General features: G+C 55.3%; 4 protein-coding genes across 6 annotated transcripts; 2 read left to right on the forward strand and 2 right to left on the reverse strand.

Annotated features, from left to right (window-relative positions):
- Nucleotides 1-58: 58 nt before the first annotated feature.
- Nucleotides 59-3,739, reverse strand: Htra2 (HtrA serine peptidase 2). Its single transcript, XM_059258025.1, has 8 exons — nucleotides 3,085-3,739; nucleotides 2,769-2,973; nucleotides 2,485-2,679; nucleotides 2,215-2,247; nucleotides 1,913-2,018; nucleotides 1,691-1,760; nucleotides 530-625; nucleotides 59-431 (listed from the first exon to the last, which is right to left on the reverse strand). The coding sequence occupies exons 1-8, from the start codon at nucleotides 3,714-3,716 to the stop codon at nucleotides 266-268; spliced, it is 1,503 nt and encodes a 500-aa protein (XP_059114008.1). The 5' UTR covers nucleotides 3,717-3,739; the 3' UTR covers nucleotides 59-265.
- Nucleotides 3,740-3,857: 118 nt separating this feature from the next.
- Nucleotides 3,858-7,227, forward strand: Aup1 (AUP1 lipid droplet regulating VLDL assembly factor). Of its 3 annotated transcripts, XM_059258026.1 has the most exons (12): nucleotides 3,868-4,029; nucleotides 4,108-4,245; nucleotides 4,325-4,475; nucleotides 4,695-4,879; nucleotides 5,082-5,154; nucleotides 5,236-5,309; nucleotides 5,538-5,604; nucleotides 6,094-6,196; nucleotides 6,302-6,421; nucleotides 6,523-6,638; nucleotides 6,822-6,940; nucleotides 7,043-7,227. In XM_059258026.1, the coding sequence occupies exons 1-12, from the start codon at nucleotides 3,980-3,982 to the stop codon at nucleotides 7,077-7,079; spliced, it is 1,233 nt and encodes a 410-aa protein (XP_059114009.1). In that variant the 5' UTR covers nucleotides 3,868-3,979; the 3' UTR covers nucleotides 7,080-7,227. The 3 variants fall into 3 exon arrangements, with proteins under 3 accessions (XP_059114010.1, XP_059114011.1, XP_059114009.1); XM_059258027.1 differs by lacking the exon at nucleotides 7,043-7,227 and having other exon boundaries at nucleotides 3,858-4,029; nucleotides 6,523-6,673; nucleotides 6,760-6,860; XM_059258028.1 differs by lacking the exon at nucleotides 7,043-7,227 and having other exon boundaries at nucleotides 3,859-4,029; nucleotides 6,760-6,872.
- Nucleotides 7,228-7,333: 106 nt separating this feature from the next.
- Dqx1 (DEAQ-box RNA dependent ATPase 1) lies at nucleotides 7,334-17,307 on the forward strand. The gene is made up of 12 exons (XM_059258029.1): nucleotides 7,334-7,824; nucleotides 8,011-8,256; nucleotides 8,481-8,674; nucleotides 9,000-9,387; nucleotides 9,715-9,948; nucleotides 10,038-10,137; nucleotides 10,232-10,390; nucleotides 10,492-10,683; nucleotides 14,651-14,770; nucleotides 14,925-15,115; nucleotides 16,421-16,611; nucleotides 16,784-17,307. Exons 2-12 carry the CDS (start codon nucleotides 8,029-8,031, stop codon nucleotides 16,938-16,940), a joined length of 2,154 nt encoding a protein of 717 aa, XP_059114012.1. The 5' UTR covers nucleotides 7,334-7,824; nucleotides 8,011-8,028; the 3' UTR covers nucleotides 16,941-17,307.
- A 1,477-nt stretch (nucleotides 17,308-18,784) lies between these two features.
- On the reverse strand, nucleotides 18,785-20,102 carry Tlx2 (T cell leukemia homeobox 2). The gene is made up of 3 exons (XM_059256741.1): nucleotides 19,703-20,102; nucleotides 19,081-19,318; nucleotides 18,785-19,001 (listed from the first exon to the last, which is right to left on the reverse strand). The coding sequence occupies exons 1-3, from the start codon at nucleotides 20,100-20,102 to the stop codon at nucleotides 18,785-18,787; spliced, it is 855 nt and encodes a 284-aa protein (XP_059112724.1).
- Between the last annotated feature and the right edge of the window lie 3,108 nt (nucleotides 20,103-23,210).

Raw genomic sequence — 23,210 nt, forward strand, 5'->3', positions numbered from 1 at the left:
TCTGCTAAGTTCTCCTAAGTACTGCTTTACCTCTGGCCTTTTGGTGGGGGAAAAGATCCAGCCCCCAGTTTTGACTGAAACATGTTGCTAGATATAATTTTATTTTATATAAAATGTGTTCTTCAGAGCCCAGGATTGGTGCTGGTGTTTAGAGGAACCTGCCCTCTATAAGTCCATTGACTCCTCGACCAAGGTGCACTCAGAACCTAGGCGAGGAAGGCAAGAAGGAAATCAGAGTAGGAGCTTCATACTCTTGCTAGTCCAGTCATTCTGTGACCTCAGGGGTCACATACAAGGTCAGTGTTTCTGATCCCCGCCGGATCCGCACTGCCAGCTGGGATTGGGTTCTAACAGCCTCGTAAACATCTTCAGCATTTTGTACCATTTTCTCCCCAATGGCCAAGATCACGTCACCAGGCCGCAGACCAGCCCTGTGGAGGATGAACAGGGCAAGGAAGGAGGAGACAGCTAAGCTCAAGGATACATGCACCCCCCTCCGCCCCACCTCACAGAGCAGGCTTTCCATCACCTGTGTGCGGGGGAGCCCAGGATAACTTTATGGATGAGGACACCGTGCTGAACATCAGGAAAGCTTGGTTCTCGGAGCTGTAGTTCAGCAAGGATGCTGAAAGGGTACAGACCGCCCCATTAGCTACGCCAGGCCCGCTCTCATCTTGACAGTCCACTTTTTACCTTCTAGTGTTTAGGAAGTGGAACAGACACACGAAAGACAGCTAACTCCAAATGATATGCAACGTCGAATCAACTGCACTTTTGTCATTCTGGACTTCTACTTTGTTTCTCAAGACAGACTCTGCTGTCTGTGCAGCAGCCCCAGCTGTCCTGGAACTTGCTTCATAGACCAGGCTGGCCTTGAACTCACAGAGACCCACCTGCCTCTGCCTCCCAAGTGTTGGATTAAAGGCGTGCGCCACCATGCCCAGTCCTGGAATTCTACTTTAAGGAAAGGGTAGAACTTAAGCTGAGCCTAAAAGGATGGATCCTATTAATCATATGGAATAAGAAGGTATTAAGACAGAAGTGAGCCGGGCGGTGGTGGCGCACGCCTTTAGTCCCAGCACTCGGGAGGCAGAGCCAGGCGGATCTCTGTGAGTTCGAGGCCAGCCTGGACTACCAAGTGAGATCCAGGAAAGGCGCAAAGCTACACAGAGAAACCCTGTCTCAAAAAACCAAAAAAAAAAAAAAAAAAAAAAAGACAGAAGTGAAGCTGGTCAGTGGTGGCACGCACCTTGAATTCCAGCACTAGAGAGGCAGAGGCAGGCGGATCTCTGTGAATTCAAGGCCAGCCTGGTCTACAGCGAGTTTCAGGGCAGCTAAGGCTATACAGAGAAACCCTGTCTCGAAAAACCAAAAACAAACAAAAAAAAAAGACATAGAAATGGAAAAATCCAAGTAGTCCTGAAGAAGCAACAAGGCAGGTCCTACAAGTCTAGGAGGTGATTAGAGATCGGTGGAAATGTCCTTTAATGCTAGGTCAACGAAGTCTCTAAGTCACAGCAGTGACATGATGCCATCCATCTAGTGAAAAGGTACAGGATGCAGCAGGGTGAAAAAGTTGTGACAACAGCTCATCTTAGAGAAGGACAGACATGCAAGCAAAACCCGTAACAGAGCGCAGCCGTGAAGCACAGAGACACCTGTGGTCCTACCTACCATGACCCTAACACACCTGGGAGTCAAAGTCAGCATCATCACTCCGATGTAGCGGCGCTGGGACCCACTGATTCCAAACCAGGAATCTGTAGAAAGAGGACAGAGGGGTCCACCTAGCCACAGCCCTATCCCTTACCTCCTACCAGCAGAGCCCTCTCCAGCAAGCTACAGCGAATGCCCTTCCCCCGGTCCCATCCTCCATTTTAAGGGACCCCCTTCCCCAGAAAGAAAGGCTCACTTTTCTTTTCCCCGCGATGCAGAAACTCCCTAAGGCGATCAGAAGGGATGGCAAAGGAGATTCCCGCTGTCACCTTCATGGTGTTCACTCCAATCACCTCCCCATCCTGCGGGGACACAGCCCTCTGTCCCCTAGCCCACACACACGGCACAGTAGCAAGGACTTGGGGGCAGGGGTCTGGATACCAGGGAGATAAACAAGTAACTACAGAAACTTAACTGAAAATCCTTGAATGACAGAAAAACCCACCCTTCCCACACTGAACCCGGGGTATGGATTCTTAGAACGTGGATGGCACTTACCAGGTTAACCAGGGGACCGCCAGAATTTCCAAACTGTGGGAGAAGATGAAAGAAAACATCAAAGAAGTCTAGAATTCTATGTCTCTCGGAATTCTATGACTGTAGGCATAACCAGGGTGTAAGGAAAATTTTCAGATTCTGTTCCCAGCCCATGAACTAGAGTAGCTGCATTCTGCAGCCCAAACCCTACTACAGGCCCAGCCACCACACCAGATAGCTGTCCTCCCCAACTCCAACCTAGCTCCAAATTTCTCTTCTATCAGGACGCACATCGATAGCTGCGTCGGTCTGAATGTATTCCACGTTGTTCTGCGGGAGTCCCAGGTCCCTGGCTGGACGCTGAGCAGAGCTGACAATGCCGGACGTGATCGTGTTCTGCAGCGCAAAGGGACTTCCCATGGCAACAACAAACTCCCCTTGCCGGACATCAGCAGAGCGGCCGAGGGGCAGTGTGGGAAGAGGCTCCTTAAGGGAAATGAGTACACCCAAACCGGTCATTTTAAGAAGCGAGCAAGGAAACAGCTGCCATCAGATCTGGCCTACTCCATTCCCACCTTGGTTGGAATCCTCAGCGTGGCAATGTCTGCTACAGGATCCACAGCCGTGACGACGGCCTCGTAAGTGTCTCCGCTAGGCAGCCTCACTCGCACCCGGCGCCGATCAGCCACCACGTGGGCGTTGGTAACGATGAGCCCATCTGAAGCCACTACGAATCCTGAACCATTTGAGATGGGGACTTCACGGCCAGAGAAAGGGTGCCTGGGACGGGGGGGAAAGCACCGATTACACTACCCTGCAGCTTCCACCCCATCCTGCTCACTTGCCTTAGGGCAGTCGGTTTCAACACCTCCCGGCCAGCTTCACCATTACCGATCCAGGATTTCGATATAGACCACAGCAGGGGCTGTCTTCTCCACCACATCTGCGATGAAATTGTACTGGCTCCGGGGAGAGTTGGGTGGCGGAGCGGGAACAGCGGCCAGCACCGCGGGAGAACCCCGCCCCCAGCCCCACAAGAGCAGCAATATTGCTCCCCCTGCGCCCACCGCCACCGCCAGCCATTCGCGCCAACGGGTTCCAGAGCTCCTGCAGGCCTCCTGGGTACTAGAGCCTGGAGTCCCCACGGTCCGCGGTGCCCAGAGATCCGGGGTCCCAGGCGTCAGACACGCCCGTGATGCAAGGACCCCCACAGGCACCCGCGCCGGGAGGCTGGGGGTCCCATAAGCTATCCGGGCTTGAGGGTCAGGAGTCCCTGACGTCAGCAGAGCCCGGACATCAGGGGTTAACAGGGGGCCCTTCCCCCAGAAGATGCCCCCCAAAGCCCGCCATGCCCGAAGGCTCCTGCCTGCACCCCGCCCCGCCTTCAGCGCAGCCATCAGCTCCGCCTCGGCTCTCTCCTTGCCCGCCCTACTCAGAGGCGGTGCCCTAGAACCCAACAAACCGACTGGGAGAAGCGAGGCACGCCGGTATCTGTCCAGTACATGTCGGGAATTGTAGTCCATTCAGGACGCGCTCGCTTGGGCGTACACACACGCGCGCACGCGCGCGAACCCCCTCCCCCCACCCACCCACCCCCGCACACACACACTCTCCAACTTTCCCCCGGGCCGCAAGGCATGCTGGGAGCGCTAGCCCTTCCGGGGCGCCTCCGGACCTCGGCTTCTGGCCTCCCCGCGGAGGCCCCGAAGACTCCGCCTTCCCAGGAGCCCCTGCGGCCCTGCGAAGATGGCGGCGACGGCGGCCCTGCTCTCCTGAGGCGGCTGCGATGGAACCTCCCCCAGCTCCGGGGCCGGAGCGGCTCTTTGACTCGCACCGGTAAGCGCGGCGGAGGGAAGAGACCGGTCAGCGCGTCCTCTCGGCTCCGGCGCCTGATCGCGTCGCCTCTCGCCGCAGGCTCCCGAGTGACGGCTTCCTGCTGCTGGCGCTGCTGCTCTACGCTCCGGTCGGCCTCTGCCTCCTGGTCCTGCGCCTCTTCCTAGGGCTCCACGTCTTCCTGGTCAGCTGTGCTCTGCCTGACAGCGTCCTCCGCAGGTGCGGGCTGCGGTGCCTGGGGAGCACCGGGGCTGGGCCCGGCTCGGGAACGCACCGTCACCGCCGCCTGTGTCCCCAGGTTCGTGGTCCGGACCATGTGTGCGGTACTGGGGCTCGTGGCCCGGCAGGAGGACTCCGGACTCCGGGATCACCGCGTCAGGGTCCTCATTTCCAACCATGTCACACCTTTTGACCACAACATGGTCAATCTGCTCACCACCTGTAGCACCGTGAGTGGGGGCGAGGCCGAGAGCGCCACCGGGTGGCTCCCTGGGCCCGAGCTCAGTGCTCAACTTCACCCATTAGGGTTCTCTCGGGGAACACCCGATCCTTTTCCCTCGCCCCATAAACACCACCCCACGCGTCACCTTTTTCTTGTCTCTCTTTTTTGTTTTTTGACGTTTCCCCCCATTCTTTTCTTCTTGCCTTTTTCTCCTCCCTGCTCTCAGCCTCTACTCAACAGTCCCCCCAGCTTTGTGTGCTGGTCTCGGGGCTTCATGGAGATGGATAGGCGGGTGGAGTTGGTGGAGTCACTCAAGAAATTCTGTGCTTCCACGAGGCTCCCGCCCACACCCCTGCTGCTCTTCCCCGAGGAAGAGGCCACCAATGGCCGAGAGGGGTTGTTGCGTTTCAGGTGGGTAAGGACAGGGATCCGGCTCCAGTTGAGCGGGTTGTCAAGCTCCTGGGTAAACCTGCCCTCGTTCATTTCCACTTTTAGTCCTGCCCCTGAATTTCCTAATTCCCTGGTTACCTGCTTAGGTAGTTGGACAGTTTCTTTAAGTCGGGTATGAGTTGTTGGTTGGGCTACGCTGGACTCCCTCCTCTCTCTCTCTTAGTTCGTGGCCGTTTTCTATCCAGGACGTGGTACAGCCTCTTACACTGCAAGTTCAGAGGCCCCTGGTCTCTGTGGTGAGTGCATGCTGGACAGGGGATCTCTGGGGAAGCCACCTCTGACCCTGGCTTAGGCCTCACTTCATGCCCTCCCCTCAGACGGTGTCAGATGCCTCCTGGGTCTCAGAACTGCTGTGGTCACTTTTCGTCCCCTTCACGGTGTATCAAGTAAGGTACTAATTGTCTTCAGTTTTTGGTGGCTGGGAAGATGCTCACTTCAGGGTCAAGGAAGTAGTGGCCTCTGCCCTGCCTGTCTGTGGACTTGTTAATGTCAGAGTTCCACCACAGAGGCAACGCTTATCTACCACCTCCCCCCTTGTCACTCCCGTCCCGTGTGAATGGGGAAGGGACGACACCCTTCGTCCTGGTGCCTTGCTAGGGTAGTGCTCTGTTTTCTGCAGGTGGCTTCATCCTGTTCATCGGCAGCCGGGGGAGGAGCATGAGGAGTTTGCTCGCCGTGTACAGCAGGTGGGAGTGAACTCGGGCATGGTGGAGGTGGGGCCCTCTTCAGGGGACTCGGGCATGATGGAGGTGGGGTCCCCTTCAGGGGACACGGGCATGGTGGAGGTGGGGCCCTCTTCAGGGGACACGGGCATGGTGGAGGTGGGGCATGGTGGAGGTGGGGTCCCCTTCAGGGGACTCGGGCATGGTGGAGGTGGGGCCCCTCTTCAGGGGACTCGGGCATGGTGGAGGTGGGGTCCTCTTCTGGGGACACGGGCATGGTGGAGGTGGGGCCCCTCTTCAGGGTACATTGGCATGGTGGAGGTGGGGCATGGTGGAGGTGGGCCCTCTTCAGGGGACACGGGCATGGTGGAGGTGGGGTCCCTCTTCAGGGGACTCGGGCATGGTGGAGGTGGGGTCCTCTTCTGGGGACTCGGGCATGGTGGAGGTGGGGCCCCTCTTTGGGGGTGGGGAGAAGGCCTGGAGTGGCTACAGTTACCTTTCCATTCTCCCTAGCTGGTGGCCAAGGAACTGGGCCAGACAGGGACACGGCTCACTCCGGCAGACAAAGCCGAACACATGAAGCGACAGAGACACCCCAGAGTGCGCCCCCAGTCAGGTGTGCGCCTCTGTGTTCAGAGACGTTTGCTTCGGGTGGTGTGACTTACTGTGCTTGTCAGCTGCTCTCCTAGTCTCCACTCACCTGCTGCTTTTTCTTCAACAGCACAGTCGTCTTTCCCCTCTCCTCCCAGCCCTTCTTCTGATGGGCAGCTGACTACTCTGGCTCAGAGCGTCAAGGAGGTTTTACCCCATGTGCCATTGAGTGTCATCCAGAGAGACCTGGGTATGGGAAAGGGTAGTTCCACAGAACGACACACACAGGAAAAAGTGGGGTGTGACAGAGAGGGTGTGCAGGAAATGGACACTCTGCTCCTCTCTTCCCAGCCAGGACTGGGTGTGTAGACTTGACCATCACGAATCTGCTTGAGGGGGCTGTGGCTTTCATGCCTGAAGATGTCACTGAGGGAACTCAGTCCCTGTCCACAGCCTCTGCCCCAAAGGTGAGAGCCACGAGTAGTCAAGGCCAAGACTTAGGGTAGGTCGGGGCAGTCTCTTTGCGCCCTCTCCCTTACTCTCTCTTTAATGTTGAGACCCTAGCACAGTGCCTCTCTTACAAAGTAGGCATTCGATGGGTGTTTAATGATGATGACTTCGCAAGCCCTCTGACATTGTGATCACCTCAGTTCCCCAGCTCTGGCCTGGTGACCCCTCAGCCCACAGCCCTAACATTTGCCAAGTCTTCCTGGGCCCGTCAGGAGAGCCTGCAGGAGCGCAAGCAGGCACTGTATGAATATGCAAGAAGGTGAGGGGGTGAGGACCATGTGCAGGAAGGAGCAAGTTGGAGAAGGGCCTGAGGAAGCTGATACGACAAAGCCTACACACTGTCTCTCCCCATGTCCCACAGGAGATTCAGAGAGAGACAGGCCCAGGAGGCTGACTGAGCCCAAAGGAACAGGATGGTACCCAGAGCCGCAGGACGGAGACTGGGGGCAGCCCTCACCCAGCTCACAACAGGCCGGATGAGTGGGTGGTAAAAAGGGAGGGATGGAGCTCCCCCAATGTCACATTAAATTCAGGGTTTTCACTCAAGGTCTCTGTTGCCTCTCTGGGTTCCTTTTCTTCAGTTGAAGAATATATGGGTGAGGATGGTCAGAATGAAACTGAAATTATCTCATGCTAAACTGAAGACAACTGGATCCCAGCTTGGCTATATTGGGAGGCTATCACTGTAAAACTACAAGTCCCAGAATGCATTTCATGAGTACAGTCCTGTCCGGTTCACACATGCTCAGTGTGGTAGCAGGAGCCGGCTTTCCATGGCTTCCTAGCAAAGTTAACCAAGGTGGAGCAAAAAAGCTCCACCCCCAAAACCAAGCTCTGGGATTGGAGTTGGAGCTTAGCCTCAGGGTGGGGCCAGAATTTACCTTTGTACTCCAGGCAGGTCTGGGTTGGTGGTGCCTGGCTGGGTGTGTCCAGAACTGGCTGCCATCCTGACACGTCTCTGAGCTGCTGGCAGGTTTGAATCCAGGATCCTTATGGCCCTGCTGTCCCACTCTCTCTTTCCCAAATTTTACTTTTTCTCCCTCTTGGGTCCTTCCCACAGATTACTATGCTTCATGTAACTCCTGCCGCTCACAAGGGCCCCTTTGCTGGTCACAAGATCTTTCCTGCCCAACTACAAGCAGGGTAAAAGTCCACTTGTGATGGCCCCTTAGAAACACCCTGCCCTGTTTCCTGGCAAGCAAGTACTGCTGGGAAGGATGGACCCCAAGGCATTATCCTCCGAGGGTTGAGGTTGGGGATCAAGCTGAGATGGGAATTTGGTATCAGTCTCCAGATCTGAGGCCTTACTGGCTGCCCTGCTTTCCGTAGGTTCTATGGACAGCCACCATGGCCTCTGGGCTGGCAGAAGAGTCTGAACCAAGTCTTGGGGAGTCTGAGCTGGCTGTGAACCCCTTTGATGGGCTCCCCTTCTCTTCCTGTTACTATGAGCTGCTTGAGCAGCGCAGAGCCTTGCCCATCTGGGCTGCTCGCTTCCTGTTCTTGGAGCACTTGGAGAGCAGCCCCACGGGAGTGGTGCTGGTGTCTGGGGAGCCTGGCTCTGGCAAGAGCACCCAGGTGGAGGAAGATCTGGGAGCGGACAGAGGGCGGGGTTAATGTGCCTTTTCCCGGGTAAAGAGTGGGCATGTGGGAGAGGTGAGCAAGTGAGAAATGAAGATGGACGTGGCTGACCTGGGGTGGTAGAGGTTCAGGAATCCCAGTTCCAATGGCCATAGTTCCTGCGCACTTCTGTCTCAAGTCCTCCAGTCCCCTGACCAGTGCCCTCCCTCTCCCCACTCCAGATTCCTCAGTGGTGTGCAGAGTTTGCACTGGCCAGGGGGTTCCAGCTGGGCCAGGTTACTGTTACTCAGCCCTACCCGCTAGCAGCCGTGAGCCTGGCTTCAAGGGTGGCTGATGAGATGGACCTGACCCTGGGTCATGAGATTGGATACAGCATCCCTCAGGAAGACTGCACTGGGCCCAACACCATGCTCAGGTGGGCCATTTGCAGTCTCATTCCCTTTACTGATGGAAACAAGCCTAGCTGTCTAGCACCTTCCCATACCCTCAGCTTAACTGCCCTTGAGTCATGCACAGTGCATACCTCACCTTCACCACAAGATACAGGTTATAGTGTGTGAACCAACCACCCTCAGCAAAGATGTAGGTTCACACTTAGTGGTCCACAGGCTTAGGAAGTCCATGACAACATCTTTTTCTGACCTTCAATATCAAAACCGAGGCACATTGAGGGAAAATACCTGGATTTGGGTCTGCTCAGTGTCCCACACTGACTCCCTGCCCACTACCAATGTCGACAGGTTCTGCTGGGACAGGCTGCTTCTGCAGGAAGTAGCCTCCACCAGGGGCCCTGGCGCCTGGACTGTGCTGATACTGGATGAGGCTCAGGAGCGGTCAGTGGCCTCAGATTTACTGCAGGGCCTCCTGCGAGACACCAGACTGAGAAACCTTCCAGGGGATCGCAGAGTGGTTGTGGTTACTGACCCAGCCCTTGAACCCAAACTCCAAGCTTTCTGGGGCAGTTCTCCTATTGTGCGTGTACCCAGAGAGCCTGGTGGAAATCCCACTCTTGTCTACAGGGACACTGTCCCTACTGACCTAGTGGAAGCTGCCTGCCAAGCGGTGCTTGAGCTGTGTCAGCGGGAAGAGGCACCAGGGGATGTGCTGGTGTACCTGCCCAGTGAGGAGGTAAACAAAATTAAAAAGTGGATTATGGGAAGCATTCCTATGCTGCCTTCTTGTCCTAGGAATGGGGCAACACATGTTAATGGTTGTATTTACTCTGCTGGAGTTTTGGTGGGGGGATCAAGGACTTCAGAATAAAGAAATTTGCCACCCACTTTTAAAATTCCTTATAATGCAGAGCTTTGTGCACAGCGAGCTGAAATTATAAGGTCCCCACTTTAGAAGTATGTATATTTTCTATTGAGTGAAGGGCCTTAGCTTTCATCAAAAAGACTTGTGCTCCCTCCCAAAAAGGTAAGAACTGCCCTAATGCCCCACCCCTCTCCTTAGGAAATTTCCCTGTGCTGTGAATCCTTGTCCAGGGAGCTGGGGACCTTGGCTGTCCCAGGGCCTCCACCACGGGTACTGCCCCTTCACCCAGGCTGTGGTCAAGCCATCCAGGCTGTGTATGAGGACACAGACATGAGGGTCCGGAAGATCGTGGTCACTCATTGGCTGGCAGATTTCTCCTTCTCCCTCCCTTCCATCCAGCATGTCATTGACTCGGGACTGGAACTTCGCAGTGTGAGTGAGAGAAATGAGGGGGAGTGGAGCTTCAGATAGAGATGGACCACTCTGATCTGTCTTGGCCTTGTTTGGGGGCTGGATGACAGGTTTACAATCCTCGGATCCGAGCAGAATCCCAGGTGTTGAGACCGATTAGCAAGTGTCAGGCAGAGGCAAGACTGCAACGGGCAAGGGGGTTCCCATCAGGTAAGAGCCTTTGCCTCAGACCAAAAAAAAAAAAAAAAAAAATCATCTCACACAAGCCCTGAGAAATTACTTCCCCAGGCCTTCCTCCTCTCAGGATCCTGCCTCCGCCTGTACTCCAAGTCCATCCTAGAACTCGAGGCTCCCCCACTGCCCCACCCCAAAGTGTTCGAGGAGAATCTGAGCTCCCTGGTGTTGCTACTAATGAGGAAACAGATTGCAGAGCCAGGGGAGTGCCACTTCCTGGACCGGCCTGGTGAGCCCCCATCCTGCCCTGGGGTGAGCCCCCATCCTGCCCCCGGGGCTACCTCTGACTGCAGACTCCGACCTGCTGTCTGAGCCCTCTGTCCCACCCAGCACCAGAAGCACTGATGCAGGCCCTGGAAGACTTAGACTATCTGGCTGCGCTGGATGACGATGGGGACCTGTCGGACCTAGGAATCATTCTGTCGGAGTTTCCCCTGCCCCCTGAGCTGGCCAAAGCCCTGCTGGCCTCCTGCGAGTTTAACTGTGTGGATGAAATGCTCACTCTCGCTGCCATGCTCACCGGTATATTTCTGCTTTTACTCTACCTTAGGCTAGGAATTCTGTCACTTGTTAGTAGGGACTTTGGGTTTTGGCTGTGCGGAGAGTCTTACCCAGGGCCTCGGTGGGTTAGGCAGCTGCTCAGCCCTGCACTGGGGTGGAGCTGCAATCACTGGTCCTTAAGCGGCCTCAGCCTTCCCACCCCTCACAGTGCCTAGGGAGCCAGGTGTTTTCCTATCTCTCCCTATCACCTCACAGCCGTCGTCTTCTCTAACGCTTCTTTCTTCTCGGGTACATCATCTCACCCACACTGTGACTAGATCCCCTCACTGTCCTCCTCGGCCCTCCTCCCCCTTCAGCTACGCACGTAATCCCTATGGAAATCTGTCCTGGGTATGGCTCACCCGCTGCCTTCCAGCAGCAAAACCATATCTCCCTGGAATGGCAGCTTCCTAGTGAGGTTCCAGATACTTAACTCGGACACTTTTGAGCATTTATTCACAACCTTTTGACATAAGAATGTTCACCACTTGAGCTTCAAACTGCCTCCTCCCTATGCCTCTGTCATATCATTTTTATTTGTTTTTTTTTTTTTTTTTGAGGGATGGGGGTGAGATTCTGGTTTTTTATTTGTATGTAGTGCTTACACATGTGTGTATACATGTGCATGAAAGTGTGTGCACTGAGGCCAGAGGATGTCAGGTGTCCTGCTCTTTCACTCTCGACTGATTCCCTTGGGACTGGATCTCTTCCTGAATCTGGAGCTAGGCTGGCATCCATCAAGCCCAAGTGATCCTCCTGTCTCCGCCCCCTACTCTTTTAAGGTTACAGGTGTGTCTGGCCACATCAGGTGGCATTTTCACCTGGAATTTGAACTCGGGTCCTCACGCTTGTGTAACAAGTGTTCTTAACCACTGAGCCACCTCCCCAGCCATCCCCCTTCCCCAGCCATCCCCCTTCCTCAGCCATCCCCCTTTCCCAGCCATGCCCCTTCCCCAGCCATCCCCCTTCCCCAGCCATGCCCCTTCCCCAGCCATCCCCCTTCCCCAGCCATCCCCCTTCCCCAGCCATCCCCCCCCCTTTTTTTTTTTTTTGACACAGGATCTCGCTATGTAGCCCAAGCTGGCCTTGAACTTGAGATCTTTGTGGCTCAGCCTCCCAGATGTTGGGATTATAAGTGTGCACCACCATGCCCAGCATCCTGTGGTTTTCATCCCACCTCTTTGGCCATCCTGTCTTCATCTCTTCCTTGGGATTCTCATCCTCTGCTTTTCCATTGTAAAGTCTCCTCAGGGTTCTAACCTCTGACTTGTGTGTCTTCTCATTCCCAGAACTCTGAGCAAGTCCATCCACACCCACAGTCCACAGTGCTGCCTCTGTCCTTGACAATCCCAAACTATACTTTGCACCTCTCTGCCAGTACCATTTAAACAAACAGACAAACAGGGTCTCACTATGTAGACCAGCCTGGCCTCTAACTCACAGAGATCTGCCTGCCTCTGCCTTCCGAGTGCTGGGATAAAAGATCTGTGCCACTGCTCCTGGCTCCCCGCCCCCCAGGACCATTCTTTTAGATCTTAGGAAAGAGGAGATGGGGAGGCAAAAAGGTAAGGAGGAGGAAAAGGAAGAAAGAGGGATACAGGGATAAGTGAAAAAAGAGAGGATAGACATCCAACTCCTGAAGAATTACACACACACACACACACACACACACACACACACACACACACACACAAGATTTTATTTCTGTGTGTATCCCTACAGGGCTGTCTACAGTCACAACATGCAGTCCCTGCAGATGCCATCAGAGAGCATCCGCTCTCCCCACCCCAACTGGAGTTTTAGGTGATTGTGGGTGCTGGGAACCAAACCCAGCTCCTCTGCAAGAGTAGCCAGTGCTCTCAACTGCTAAGCAATCTCTCCAGCCCCGTGTTCCTCCCTTTTTAAAAAGTATTATTATCGTGTATCATGTATGAGGGGTGCCAGGGGTGTGCCATAGCTCATGTGATCAGGGACAAGATTGTAGAATTGATTCTTTCCTTCCACCTATATGTGGGTTCTGGGGATCAAACTCAGGAGGCCAGGTTTGCAGGGATATGTGTGTGTGTGTGTGTGTGTGTGTGTGTGTGTGTGTGTATAAAATATATATATAATATTATATATATATATATATATAAATTTTTAAGGTTTTTATTTATTTGTTATGTATACAGTGTTCAATCTGCATGTTTTGCCTGCAGGCCAGAAGAGGGCACCAGATCTCATTACAGATGGTTGTGAGCCACCATATAGCTGCTAGGAACTGAACTCAGGATCTCTGTAAGAGCAGTCAGTGCTCTTAACCTCTGAGCCATCTCTCCAGCCCCAATTTTATTTTATTTTTTTTTTAAGGCAGGGTTTTACTCCGTATCCCAGGCTGGCCTGAAATCCACTATATATCCCATGCTCGTCTCAAACTTGCAGCAGTCCTCCTGCCACAGGCTCCCAGGTAGTAGGATTACAGGCATGTGCCACAATTCCTGGCTTTCCTATAAGTATTTCTACTAGACTAGTCCACAGTGCCTCAGCCCAGAACTGAACTCAAGCACTCTGCTCACCTGCCCCTCTTACCGCACACCAGGCTTTTCCTGTTTCCAATAACCCCATCACTCTCCTGGTCTCATCCTGTGCTCATCTGTCTCCAGAGTTTTCTCTTTTAGCTCCTACACGTGCTGTGCTTTTTCAGAGTTATCTGCTCTCCGCATAATCAGAGCCAATGGCGGTGTGGGATCCTCCTCCCTACTCAGCTGGATTCCTTGCATGGTCTCCTAACCAGCCTCGTGGACCAGCACTTGGACTTTCTTACTTACCATTCTTCTTCAGCAGTTTTTCTCCCTCCTGGACTATGCAAACCCTTTGGCATCACATGGCCAGCCTCTTACCCTGACTCTGCAGACCACTCCAGCTTCCCTTGCCATTCTGCTACACGTCACCCATCCCACCCAAACCAGATGGCTTCTAGTGCTCCAAATAAGCCATGCCCATGTTAACCTTTGTGCCATGCTGTGCCCATAGCCTCAAATGGTCCACTGTCCCTTCTCCACCCACACCTCGGACACTGACCCAAGGGGCCCGTGCTTTTCTCCCACTCACCCTCAGCTCCACCACCAGAGCCTGGATCAGCTCACCTTCTCCTTGCTCCCAGAATGCCAGGCACACTTGTTTTTCTTACTTGTCCACTTCCTTGTTGGACTCTCCGACCAGACTTGGGGGGCGATGGTGCATGCATTGGTGTGCTTGCACGAAAGGCCAGAGGAAGGAGCTCATCTTTTCTGCTAGACTGACTGGACAGCAAGCTCCCAGGACCTGCCTGTCTCTGCCTCTCAGGTTCTGGGGTTACCAGCATAGGTAGCAGTACTGTTCTTTGTTGTTGTTTTGTTTTTATGTGGGTGGTGGGGATTCAGACTCAAGTCTTGATTCTCATACAGCAAGTACCCACTGAGTCATAAGCCCAGCCTTTCTCCTACCAGATTCTTATTTCCTTAAGGGCAAAAACTTTCATTTCCAGCCATCAGTATTTATGGGAGATGGCTTCCAGGACCGTCTGTGGTGCTTCAGTCTCTCGGGATAAAATACTGTAGTGCTTGAACATAACCTGTGCATATTCTCCGATATATTGCATAACCTCCAGATTACTTACAGTACCCTGTACTGTGTGTAGGTATTATATCAATGGTACCCTATATTATTATTTAAGACATAACAGCAGAGGATTATCTGCATGCTCTCTATAGATGCAGTGTTCTTTGAATACTTGCAGTCGGGGGTAGTTGGTTGAATCCACAGAAGCAGAGCCTGGCCCTGGAGGGCTGGCTGCATTTGTCTGCAAAGTGTAAGGAAGTGCAGAGCACCCAGAATCTATTGTCTTTTAAATTAAGCTCCCAGAGGATTACTAAGTGCTACTGTCCTTCCCGACTCCTCCCAAACCACCTTCCTGTCCCCCTGCCCCCAGCCGCTCCTGGGTTTACCCATCCTCCACTGTGTGCAGAAGAAGCTGCCTTGCGTCGGGCCCTGGAGCATGCAGATGGTGATCACAGCTCTCTGATCCAGATTTATGAAGCCTTTGTACAAAGTGAGTGGCTCACTCTGCACCCTCAGAGACTCCCAGGAAATACCCAATCAGCCAACAGACCTCTGTGTGCAGGAAGAGGCGGCCTTCTGGCTGGGGGTCGTTCTTTGTGCTAGTCTCAAGGACTTAATTATAGCTGTCTCCTTTCTTCTCGCAGGTGGAGCGGATGAGGTTTGGTGTCAGGCTCGGGGTCTAAACTGGGCAGCACTGTGCCAAGCCCGTAAACTCCGAGAAGAGCTCGTGGAACTCATGCAACGGATTGAGCTTCCCCTGTCCCAGCCAGCCTTTGGCTCTGAGCAGAATCGCAGAGACCTTCAAAAAGCACTGCTGTCCGGATTCTTCCTCAAGGTTGGGGAGGGGGCTGAGCGTGATAGAATGAAAAGGCATTTTGCCTGGGGTGGTGGTGCACATCTTTAATCCCAGCACTCCAGAGGCAGGTAGAGCTCGGTAAGTTTGAGGCCAGCCTGGTCTACATAGTAAGTTCTAGGACAGCTAGGGATACACAGTGAGATTCTGCCTCCAAAATGGGGGGGGAGGGAGAGTACAGCTGGAAGGTTGGCTTAGCAGTTAAGGGGTCTTTGCGCTCTCAGAGGTCCCAGGGGATCCAGGTTCAGATCTTAGCACCCACATGTGGCTTCCAACCATCCTTAATTCAAATTCCAGAGAATTCGACACTTTTCTGACCTTCAAGGGTAGGCACATGGTGTGCATACATACCTGCAAGCAAAACACTCATACACATAAAATAAAATAAATAAATTATTATTTTTTAAATTTTAGGGGAAAAGGAATCAAAAGGTGTGGGAGGGGGGTCTAGGAGAAGAGCTAAATAGGTAAAGCACCTTGCTTCAATCTCAAGGACAGACTTTGATCCCCAGAACTGTGGGTTCACTTGCGGTTCTGGCACTGGGGAGGCTGAGACACTTGGGCCCCTGGAGCTGTCTAGCAGTCAGCCTAGCCTATTGGCACTTTCTAGGTTCTGTCCCCCAAAAGCGTGGACGGCGCCTGAGGATTGACACCCAAGATCGACACCTGAAGATTAACCCATAAACACACACAAACACACACAATTTCTTAGAACCAGGAGTCTGAGGGTTTGGAGGGCAAGGGGCCATGGACAATGCCATGCGGTGAAGTGAGGACCAGACCACAGCTAGGAGTCACTTTGAGGCTCTACAATACTCTCAGTCCGTTCACACTCTCTTATTTTTTTCTCCTCTTTTCTTCCTTTTTTCCCCCTTTATTTGGGGGAGGGGGTGTTGGGTTTTTTGTTTGTTTTGGTTTTGGTTTTGGTTTTTTTCAAGACAGGGTTTTTTCTATACAGCCCTGGCTATCCTGGAACTCACTCAGTAGACCAGACAGACTGGCCTCAAACTCATGGAGAACCACCTGCCTCTGCCTCCCAAGTGCTGGGATTAAAAATGCAGCTCTTCTCTCTCCTTAAAGGCAACGACAAGACAGACAGGCTGGCTTTGGACTTTCTGTGTAGCTCAGGCTGGCCTCAAACTCCTGCTCCTTCTGCCTCTGCCTCCCTAATGCTGGGATTACAGATGTGTGCTGCCACACCCAGTGCCGGCCTCCTTTCCTTTTTTCTTTCTTTCTTCCCCCTATGCTCTGTTACTTATTCTTTCCATATATTTGTGTTTCAATGAGGTGGCCCGAGACACAGATGGCACTGGAAACTACCTGCTTCTCACCCATAAACACGTAGCCCAGCTGTCTTCATACTGCAGCTACCGAAATCGCAGGGCTCCGGCTCAACCGCCCGCCTGGGTGCTATACCACAGCTTCTCCATATCCAGAGACAACTGCCTTTGCATCGTCTCTGAGATCCAACCTGAGATGTGAGTTTCCTGACCCTCACTCCTAATACCCTTCCTCCCCCAGGGACAGGGACCAAACCTAACCCTGGGGAGTGGGACTTAAGAAGAAGGTTTGTGGTAACATGAGAAGAGAGGGTTTGTGAGAGGGGCGGAGGAGAGACATGGATGATCTCATTCTGACTTCCTCCACTAGGCTGGTGGAGCTAGCCCCTCCATACTTCCTGAGTAACTTGCCCCCCAGTGAGAGCAGAGACTTCCTGAACCAGCTGAGAGAAGGACCTGCAGAGCCATCAGCCCAGACGGCCTCTTCCTCTGCCCAGGAGTACGGGGATGGCTGTGTTCTGCAGTGAGCTGCTGCCTAAGGAATGGAGCCAGCCTCACCACACAGCACCAAGGCAGTGGGCCAGTCTCAGAAACCCACAGTGTAGGGTCAAATACACTCCTGGAGCCCAAGAGCCAAGACAGGGTGGGAGAGAAGGGAACCGGGGGAGCCGCAGTCCAGGAGGCAGACCTTTCTTTCTCCTTTGTCCACCAGCAAAGGAGCAAATCCTGCTCACTCCACCGATGCTGCCCCACACAACCTTGCACTCTCCTTGGGACTATAAAAGATTTCCCTAGGATGCCAAGTTTGATCTTAGTTCTGTGGTGCCACACACATCTGTGAGTTAGAGATGACACTTTAGAATGAGGCTGACTTCCGCAAGCACAGCCTCCTCCCACCTCAGGCCAAGCCTTTGTGCCGACTGCCATAGCTGTCACCAGCACAGAACAGGAGTGGTCTGGCTACCTCTGTCCTTGTCACAGTGTTCCAGCCTCTGCCAGAAACAAGAGGGAACACTGGAATGAGACAAAATGCTCCCTTTAAACCAGAAAGCTTTGCAACCATCTTTAAAGTCAACTGACTATCAAAAAGCCTATGGTAGCCTCTGACTTACCTACTGTCTGAAGTCTTTCTGATTTTTATATTTAGTGTGCATGTGTGTGTGCACACGCGTGTGCATGCATGAGCATGCCATAACACAATACAGTGGGCAGAGGACAATTTGTAGAAATTGGTTCTTTTCTTCCACCAAGTTGGTCCTAGGGCTCAAACTCAGATTGTCAGGATTAGCTGCAAGTGTCTTAATCTGCTAAATCATCTCCTTAAAGTCTTTCTAACTAAAAGGTGTCGTGCTTTTCTTCTTCTTTCTGTCTGGGTACTCCTTCCCTCCACCCTTAGTCTATCAATTTCTGAATCCACCACCATCCTGCACATTGTAAATGTATTTGTGGGATACGGTGGAAAGAAAGGCTTAATCGGTGGAACTCCCCCGAGTTCCCTCCCCTGGAGATCTTGGCCTCACCGGTCCATCTGTCTCCACCCGTGTTGTCAGTGAGCTCCCCCAAAGGCAGGCGTCTGGAATTTTTTCTCTCTAGATCTAATATTAGTTTTGCCTACAGTTAATCTTGCTACAGGTCCCCAGTTTCTCCTCCCTGGTCCGCAGCACCGCTGACTTCCTGGCCTCCACATCTCCAGTCTTGACGTAGTCTTTGATTCTTCTTAGGTTTGCCAGTCCCAAAGCATATCTTGCTCACTCTAACACTGGGCCCATGAACTGCCCACTGGCTTCTCCTCCCGGTTCTCTGACCGTGTATGGCATCCGAGCCAGATACTCTTCCTAGATTTTTATCCTTTGAGTATATAAGTATCCATCTTACCTACAGCAAAGGTGCATTGTGACTCTCAAGATGGGGGAGTGGCCTGCAGGTTAGACACATGACAAGGTGAGACTGAGTCAAGAAAGAATCCTTAGCGATTGTTTTACCGTTGAGGGGATGAATTGGACAAGCCGGTCCCTGTCACAGCCACATTCGCGCGAACCAACACCTCTTCCATTACCCGATGTCCTTGATATCTTCCTTCACACCAGCTCAGTGGCCCCTTCCCAGTGGGACCTGAGCTCTGAGGTCACTCCGGGCAGAATCGCAAGTGCCTTGCCGCATCCTTCCCATTCACTACATCCTGCAGGTTGCTCTCGAGACCCAGGTTCCAGCGGGTCCGAAAATGCCGTGAAGGGCAGAGTCAGAGTGTGAACCAGGGGCCGCTGGTGGCCGAGGGGAGTCAGAGGACAGTCGCACGTCTTCCGGCTCCGCACGCGCCGCTGGCTGCACGGCACACGGCCGGCCACGGTGGCGCTCCTCGGGTAGGGGTCGCTCACACCACCGAGGCGAGTCCGGACACCGAAGCCACCTTGTTGTCCTCGGCCCAGGGCTGCAGATTCTGCAGCGCGAAGAGCGAAGAGTTGTGCAGGCAGAGCGGGTCCGGGGGCAGCGGCGGCCGCAGTGGCCGGGGCAGCGCGTCCTGCTGCAGGTGCAGCAGCAGGCGGCCCGCGCGGTGCCGCTCCGCCTCGCGCTCCTCCGCCGTCTGGCGCCTGGGCGGGCGGAGAGCCGGGGTCAGCGGACGGCGCGGCCCTTCCCCGCCACTCGGCCCGCCCGAGCCCCGCGCCTCACCGCCACTTGGTGCGCCGATTCTGGAACCAGGTCTTGACCTGCGCGTCCGTCATGCGCAGGGCCTTGGCCAGCGCCGCCCTCTCTGCCGAGGCCAGGTACTTCTGGCGCAGGAAGCGGCGCTCCAGCTCCAGCACCTGCGAGCGGGAAAAGGAGGTGCGCGGCTTCTTGCGCTTCGGGGGGGTCCGGTTTTGATAGGGGTGGCCTATGCGACGTGTCCCAGAGAAGGGCGAGAGCGCAGCTACGGGGCAGAAGAGCAAGGCAAAGTTTGGGAGTGGCCCGAGGTGACACTGAGAACTGAGAGCCCTCAGTCCTTACCGGGCCCGCATCCACTGAGGCCTCGTTCAAGAAGGGGCCTAGGAAGAGTCGGGTCCCTCCCAAACTTCACCCTGCCCCTCCTCGCGGTGGCACGGTAGGGCTGCAGAGGAAGGGCGCATGCACCCGACGACAGCAGCTCTCTCCTTACTGCCTCTCCTCTGTGGGACCGAGAAATGTGGGGTCGCGGAGGGTCCATGGGGATGAGCAGAGGGGAGGGAGAAAGGAGTAACGGAGTTGGAACAGAAAGCTAAGAGGCGAAGAAACGGGGTCTACGAGGGAAGGACGCGCAGGGGTTGGGCAATCTCACCCGTGAGCCTGTCCTTTGCAAAGCGGCGGCCGCTGTCCATCCAGGGAAAGGTGAGTCCCGCTAGGCCCCCAGCGCCGCCCAAACCCGAGGGTCCGGGCACCGCGGGGGCCGCACCCGAGGGCGGCGGCACCGGCAGCGGGCGGTGCGCGGGGACGCGGATCACGCCGCCCGGGCCCACTCCCGAGCCTCTGGGCAAGGGGGCCAATGAGCCGGCTGGAGCGTAGCCCGAGGCTCCGTGGAATCCACCCGAGAACGCCGCACTCTCCCCGTGGCTCTGGCCCGCCTGCCCCTGGCCCAGACCGCCCCCCGGGGGTTCGGGGCCGCTCAGGATCTGATCAATGCCGAAGCTGATGGGTTCGTGGTGCGGAAGGTGGTGCGGAGCCAACACCGCTGGCTCCATGGGTCCAAGCCGGAGAGGACCGGGAGGTTGGATGGCTGGGAAGGGTGTCTCTGACGGCTCCGGGCTGCGGCTTCAGGGGCCCGCGGGACTGGCCACGGCCGGGCGAAGGGGCCCCCGGGACAGCAGCATCCCTGTGCACCGGGCGCAGCCGCGCGCGTGCCCGCCCCTCCCGGGCGTCCGCGCAGGGACTCGCATCCCGGAGGAGCGTGGCCGGCGGGGGTCCCGGGAGCGCAGGTGGACGCTAGGCTGCCCAGGCCGCTGCCCGAGTCCGGTGTGGAGAGGGGTGGCCAGCTCAGGCAGGGGCAGTGACTGACAGATCGGCCTCGGGTGGGCAGCGGGGGCTGAGGGAGGGCAGGGGCGGGGCCCTGCTGTTAAAGGGAAAGGGATGGCTGGATGTGCCAGGCGCAGGCAGAGGAGGGCGCGGGTGTCAGGAAGACGCGGTGCGCGGGAGGGGCCGCTGACTCAGCCGGGATGCTCGCGCGCCCGCATCCTCCCGGGCCACCGCCTTCGGGCTGCCGCGACCTCCCGGCTTCCTCGGCAGGTGCTCTGTCCCCAGCCCCCACTCTTCGCCTCCCGATGGGTGCCGCTGGCCAGCTCCTGGATTCGTTGTGGCCCCTACCCAAATGCCCTCTGAGACCAAATCTCGTTGTGGCTTCCTGGCTGTGTAAGAAGCGGCTGGGGGACGGCGATCCGCGACCTGGAGTCCCAGGAAGAGGCCAGGTGTGGGAAGCAGACGGTGACAGGGCGCGTTCGGTGGGCTCGGGCAGGGAACGAACATCTGAGCTTGGGGCTGTGGCACACCCTCTGGCTTTTCCTGTAGCACTCCCCACCCTGGTCCTGACCGGCCAGGAATTGGTGCCCAGTTTCTTAGAATTTCGATGTTCTGAAATTGCTGTAAAACGGACCCGGGTCTCAAACGGACCAACTCGGGCCTCCACCGCGGGATTCCACTCCTCTATTTTGCATCTCGGAAAGCTATCCTCACACACTCTGCTCCCTTCCCTAAGGCGAAAGGGCGACACTGGGGACTCGCTGAGGCCTTGGAAGGCTCCCAGCTCCGGATCCTACAGACACTTCACCCCACCCAAGCCCCAGAAAACGCGCCCGGAGCGTGCCAGCCAAGAGAGTGGGGGAAGGATGAAGAGGCTCGGTGACCTTGTGACCTCTGGGCGAGGACCCAGGAGCAGAGAGTGTGTGACCTCCGTGTCCCTCCCTCGGATGGGACCCCTGCCGGGCGGGCCCCTAAGCCGAAGACACGCCCCCGCCGCCACCCTGCCTGGTGCAGGCCGCCATAATCGGGTTAGCTGGGCCGGAATTACATTACCTTCCCCAGCCCGCCCCGGCCCTGGGGGGGGCCCTGGCGCCTCCGAGCCGGTGAGACTGGGCCCGGGGAGGGGGGCAGCGGGTGGGCACGGAGGAGCTGCTCTGCTTGCCTTGGACACGTCCGGGCCAGAAGACCCCGCCCCGCTCTGCCAAGCCTGGACCCTCACCCCTGCCCACCTCCGGGCTCTGCTCCACCCTGCGGCTCTCCCGCGTGAAGCGAAGTGCCTAGCAAGTATAGACAGACCTCCTTGGGACTACTGTTCTAGTTGTTTCGTCAGGATCCCCCTGGGAAAGGCGCCCCTCCTTTCTCCAAGCAGATGGGCAGGCAGCCTGGCGCCTGGGGCAGGGTGAAGGGGTCTTTTCTCTCCTGGGAATCAGGATATTTGGGCATCTGGACAAAAACATAAAAGTAGATAAAAGTAGGCCCTCCTCCCCAGTGTTCTCGGAAGCCTGCGGGGGTTGGGGGGAGGCGATGGGCGACGGAGGGTAGTGGTGAGAAGCCCAGGACACTAATACTATGTAAGAGTCCTCTTCTACCTTTTCCACCGATCATTTTCAGCCATTCCTTTCGCCTTCCTGGTCACTGAGCGCGCGGGGGCGAGGCGGGGAGTATTTTGGCAATGGTGCTTTTTATGTATGTTCCTAGAGAACACACTATCACTTCTACCTTCCGCAGACCCCTCCCTGTTCCGAGCCACAGAGGGAGGATGCACCTACCATGAAGCCCCAAGCAAAGCAGAGTATGCTTCACTGCAGGGAGCCTTGGGACCTGGCCTAGAAAGGCAGTCCTCTGCAGAGGGACTGGCTTGCAGCAGGTGTGCCCAGGAGGGTGAGCTTCCTGAGGGAAAGTAACTGTCCTCACCAAACAGAATAAATCCTTTTGAACTCGTCCAAGAATAAGTCCACGAGTGAGAAACAGGCAAGTTGGTGAAGACCTGGCTTTCACCTTTCGAGGTCTGCGCAGGTGGCACTCACCCACTGATGACCTTTTGGGGAGAATGGTCACAATCGGCAGCACATTCAAATCTGGGAGCCAACGAGGACACTGTCTAGGGCCTGGCCGTAAGGACTGAAGCCATCCAGCTTTGCCAGCCCCACCTAGGCATTCCTCTTCTTGCCCCCATCTCTGCTTGAGTGGTTCCTGCTAGTTCAAGTTGAAGATGGAGGTTCTAGGTAAGTGTTTCCTCTTCCTCGGGTCCTAACATATGCGTTTGCGACACACACACACACACACACACACACACACACACACACACACACGGGTGTTTTCTTTTCCTTTCTTCCCTGCCCCCATTTTTTTTTTTAAATGTTTGGGATTGTGTCTTGCTATGGAGCCCAAGCTGGTCGTAAATTCTCACTCCTCCAGCTTTTCTCTTGACCTCCCAGACACTGGGCTTAGGGCTTGCACGGCACCCATTTACCGCTCAGTGTCTGATTCACTGGCAGAAGCTGAGTGCCCCACCTCGCCTTCCCTTCCCTCTCTCCCTGACGCTAATTGTCCTTCAGGACAGCCCTAACTCTTATGTCACCCGTGTGCCATCAGTTTCATCCTCCTACCTCGGGACTTTCTCATTCGGACAGTCTTCGCCTGACTTATAGTGAAATCTTCATTCCCTCTTCCCTTGTTCTGTCCATGGCCGTTGCCTCCCCCATTTCTTGCTCCTCAGCTATTTTTGTGTTCACCCAGTGGAGACTGGTTTTTCTGCACCACGTCTATTTTTTTGCACACCAGGTTGGTGGGGGTGGGGGTGGGGCAGGTCTCACTATGTAGCCCTGGCGGGCCTG

This window comes from Peromyscus eremicus, chromosome 3 (assembly GCF_949786415.1).
Source record: "Peromyscus eremicus chromosome 3, PerEre_H2_v1, whole genome shotgun sequence".
Lineage (NCBI taxonomy): Eukaryota > Metazoa > Chordata > Mammalia > Rodentia > Cricetidae > Peromyscus > Peromyscus eremicus.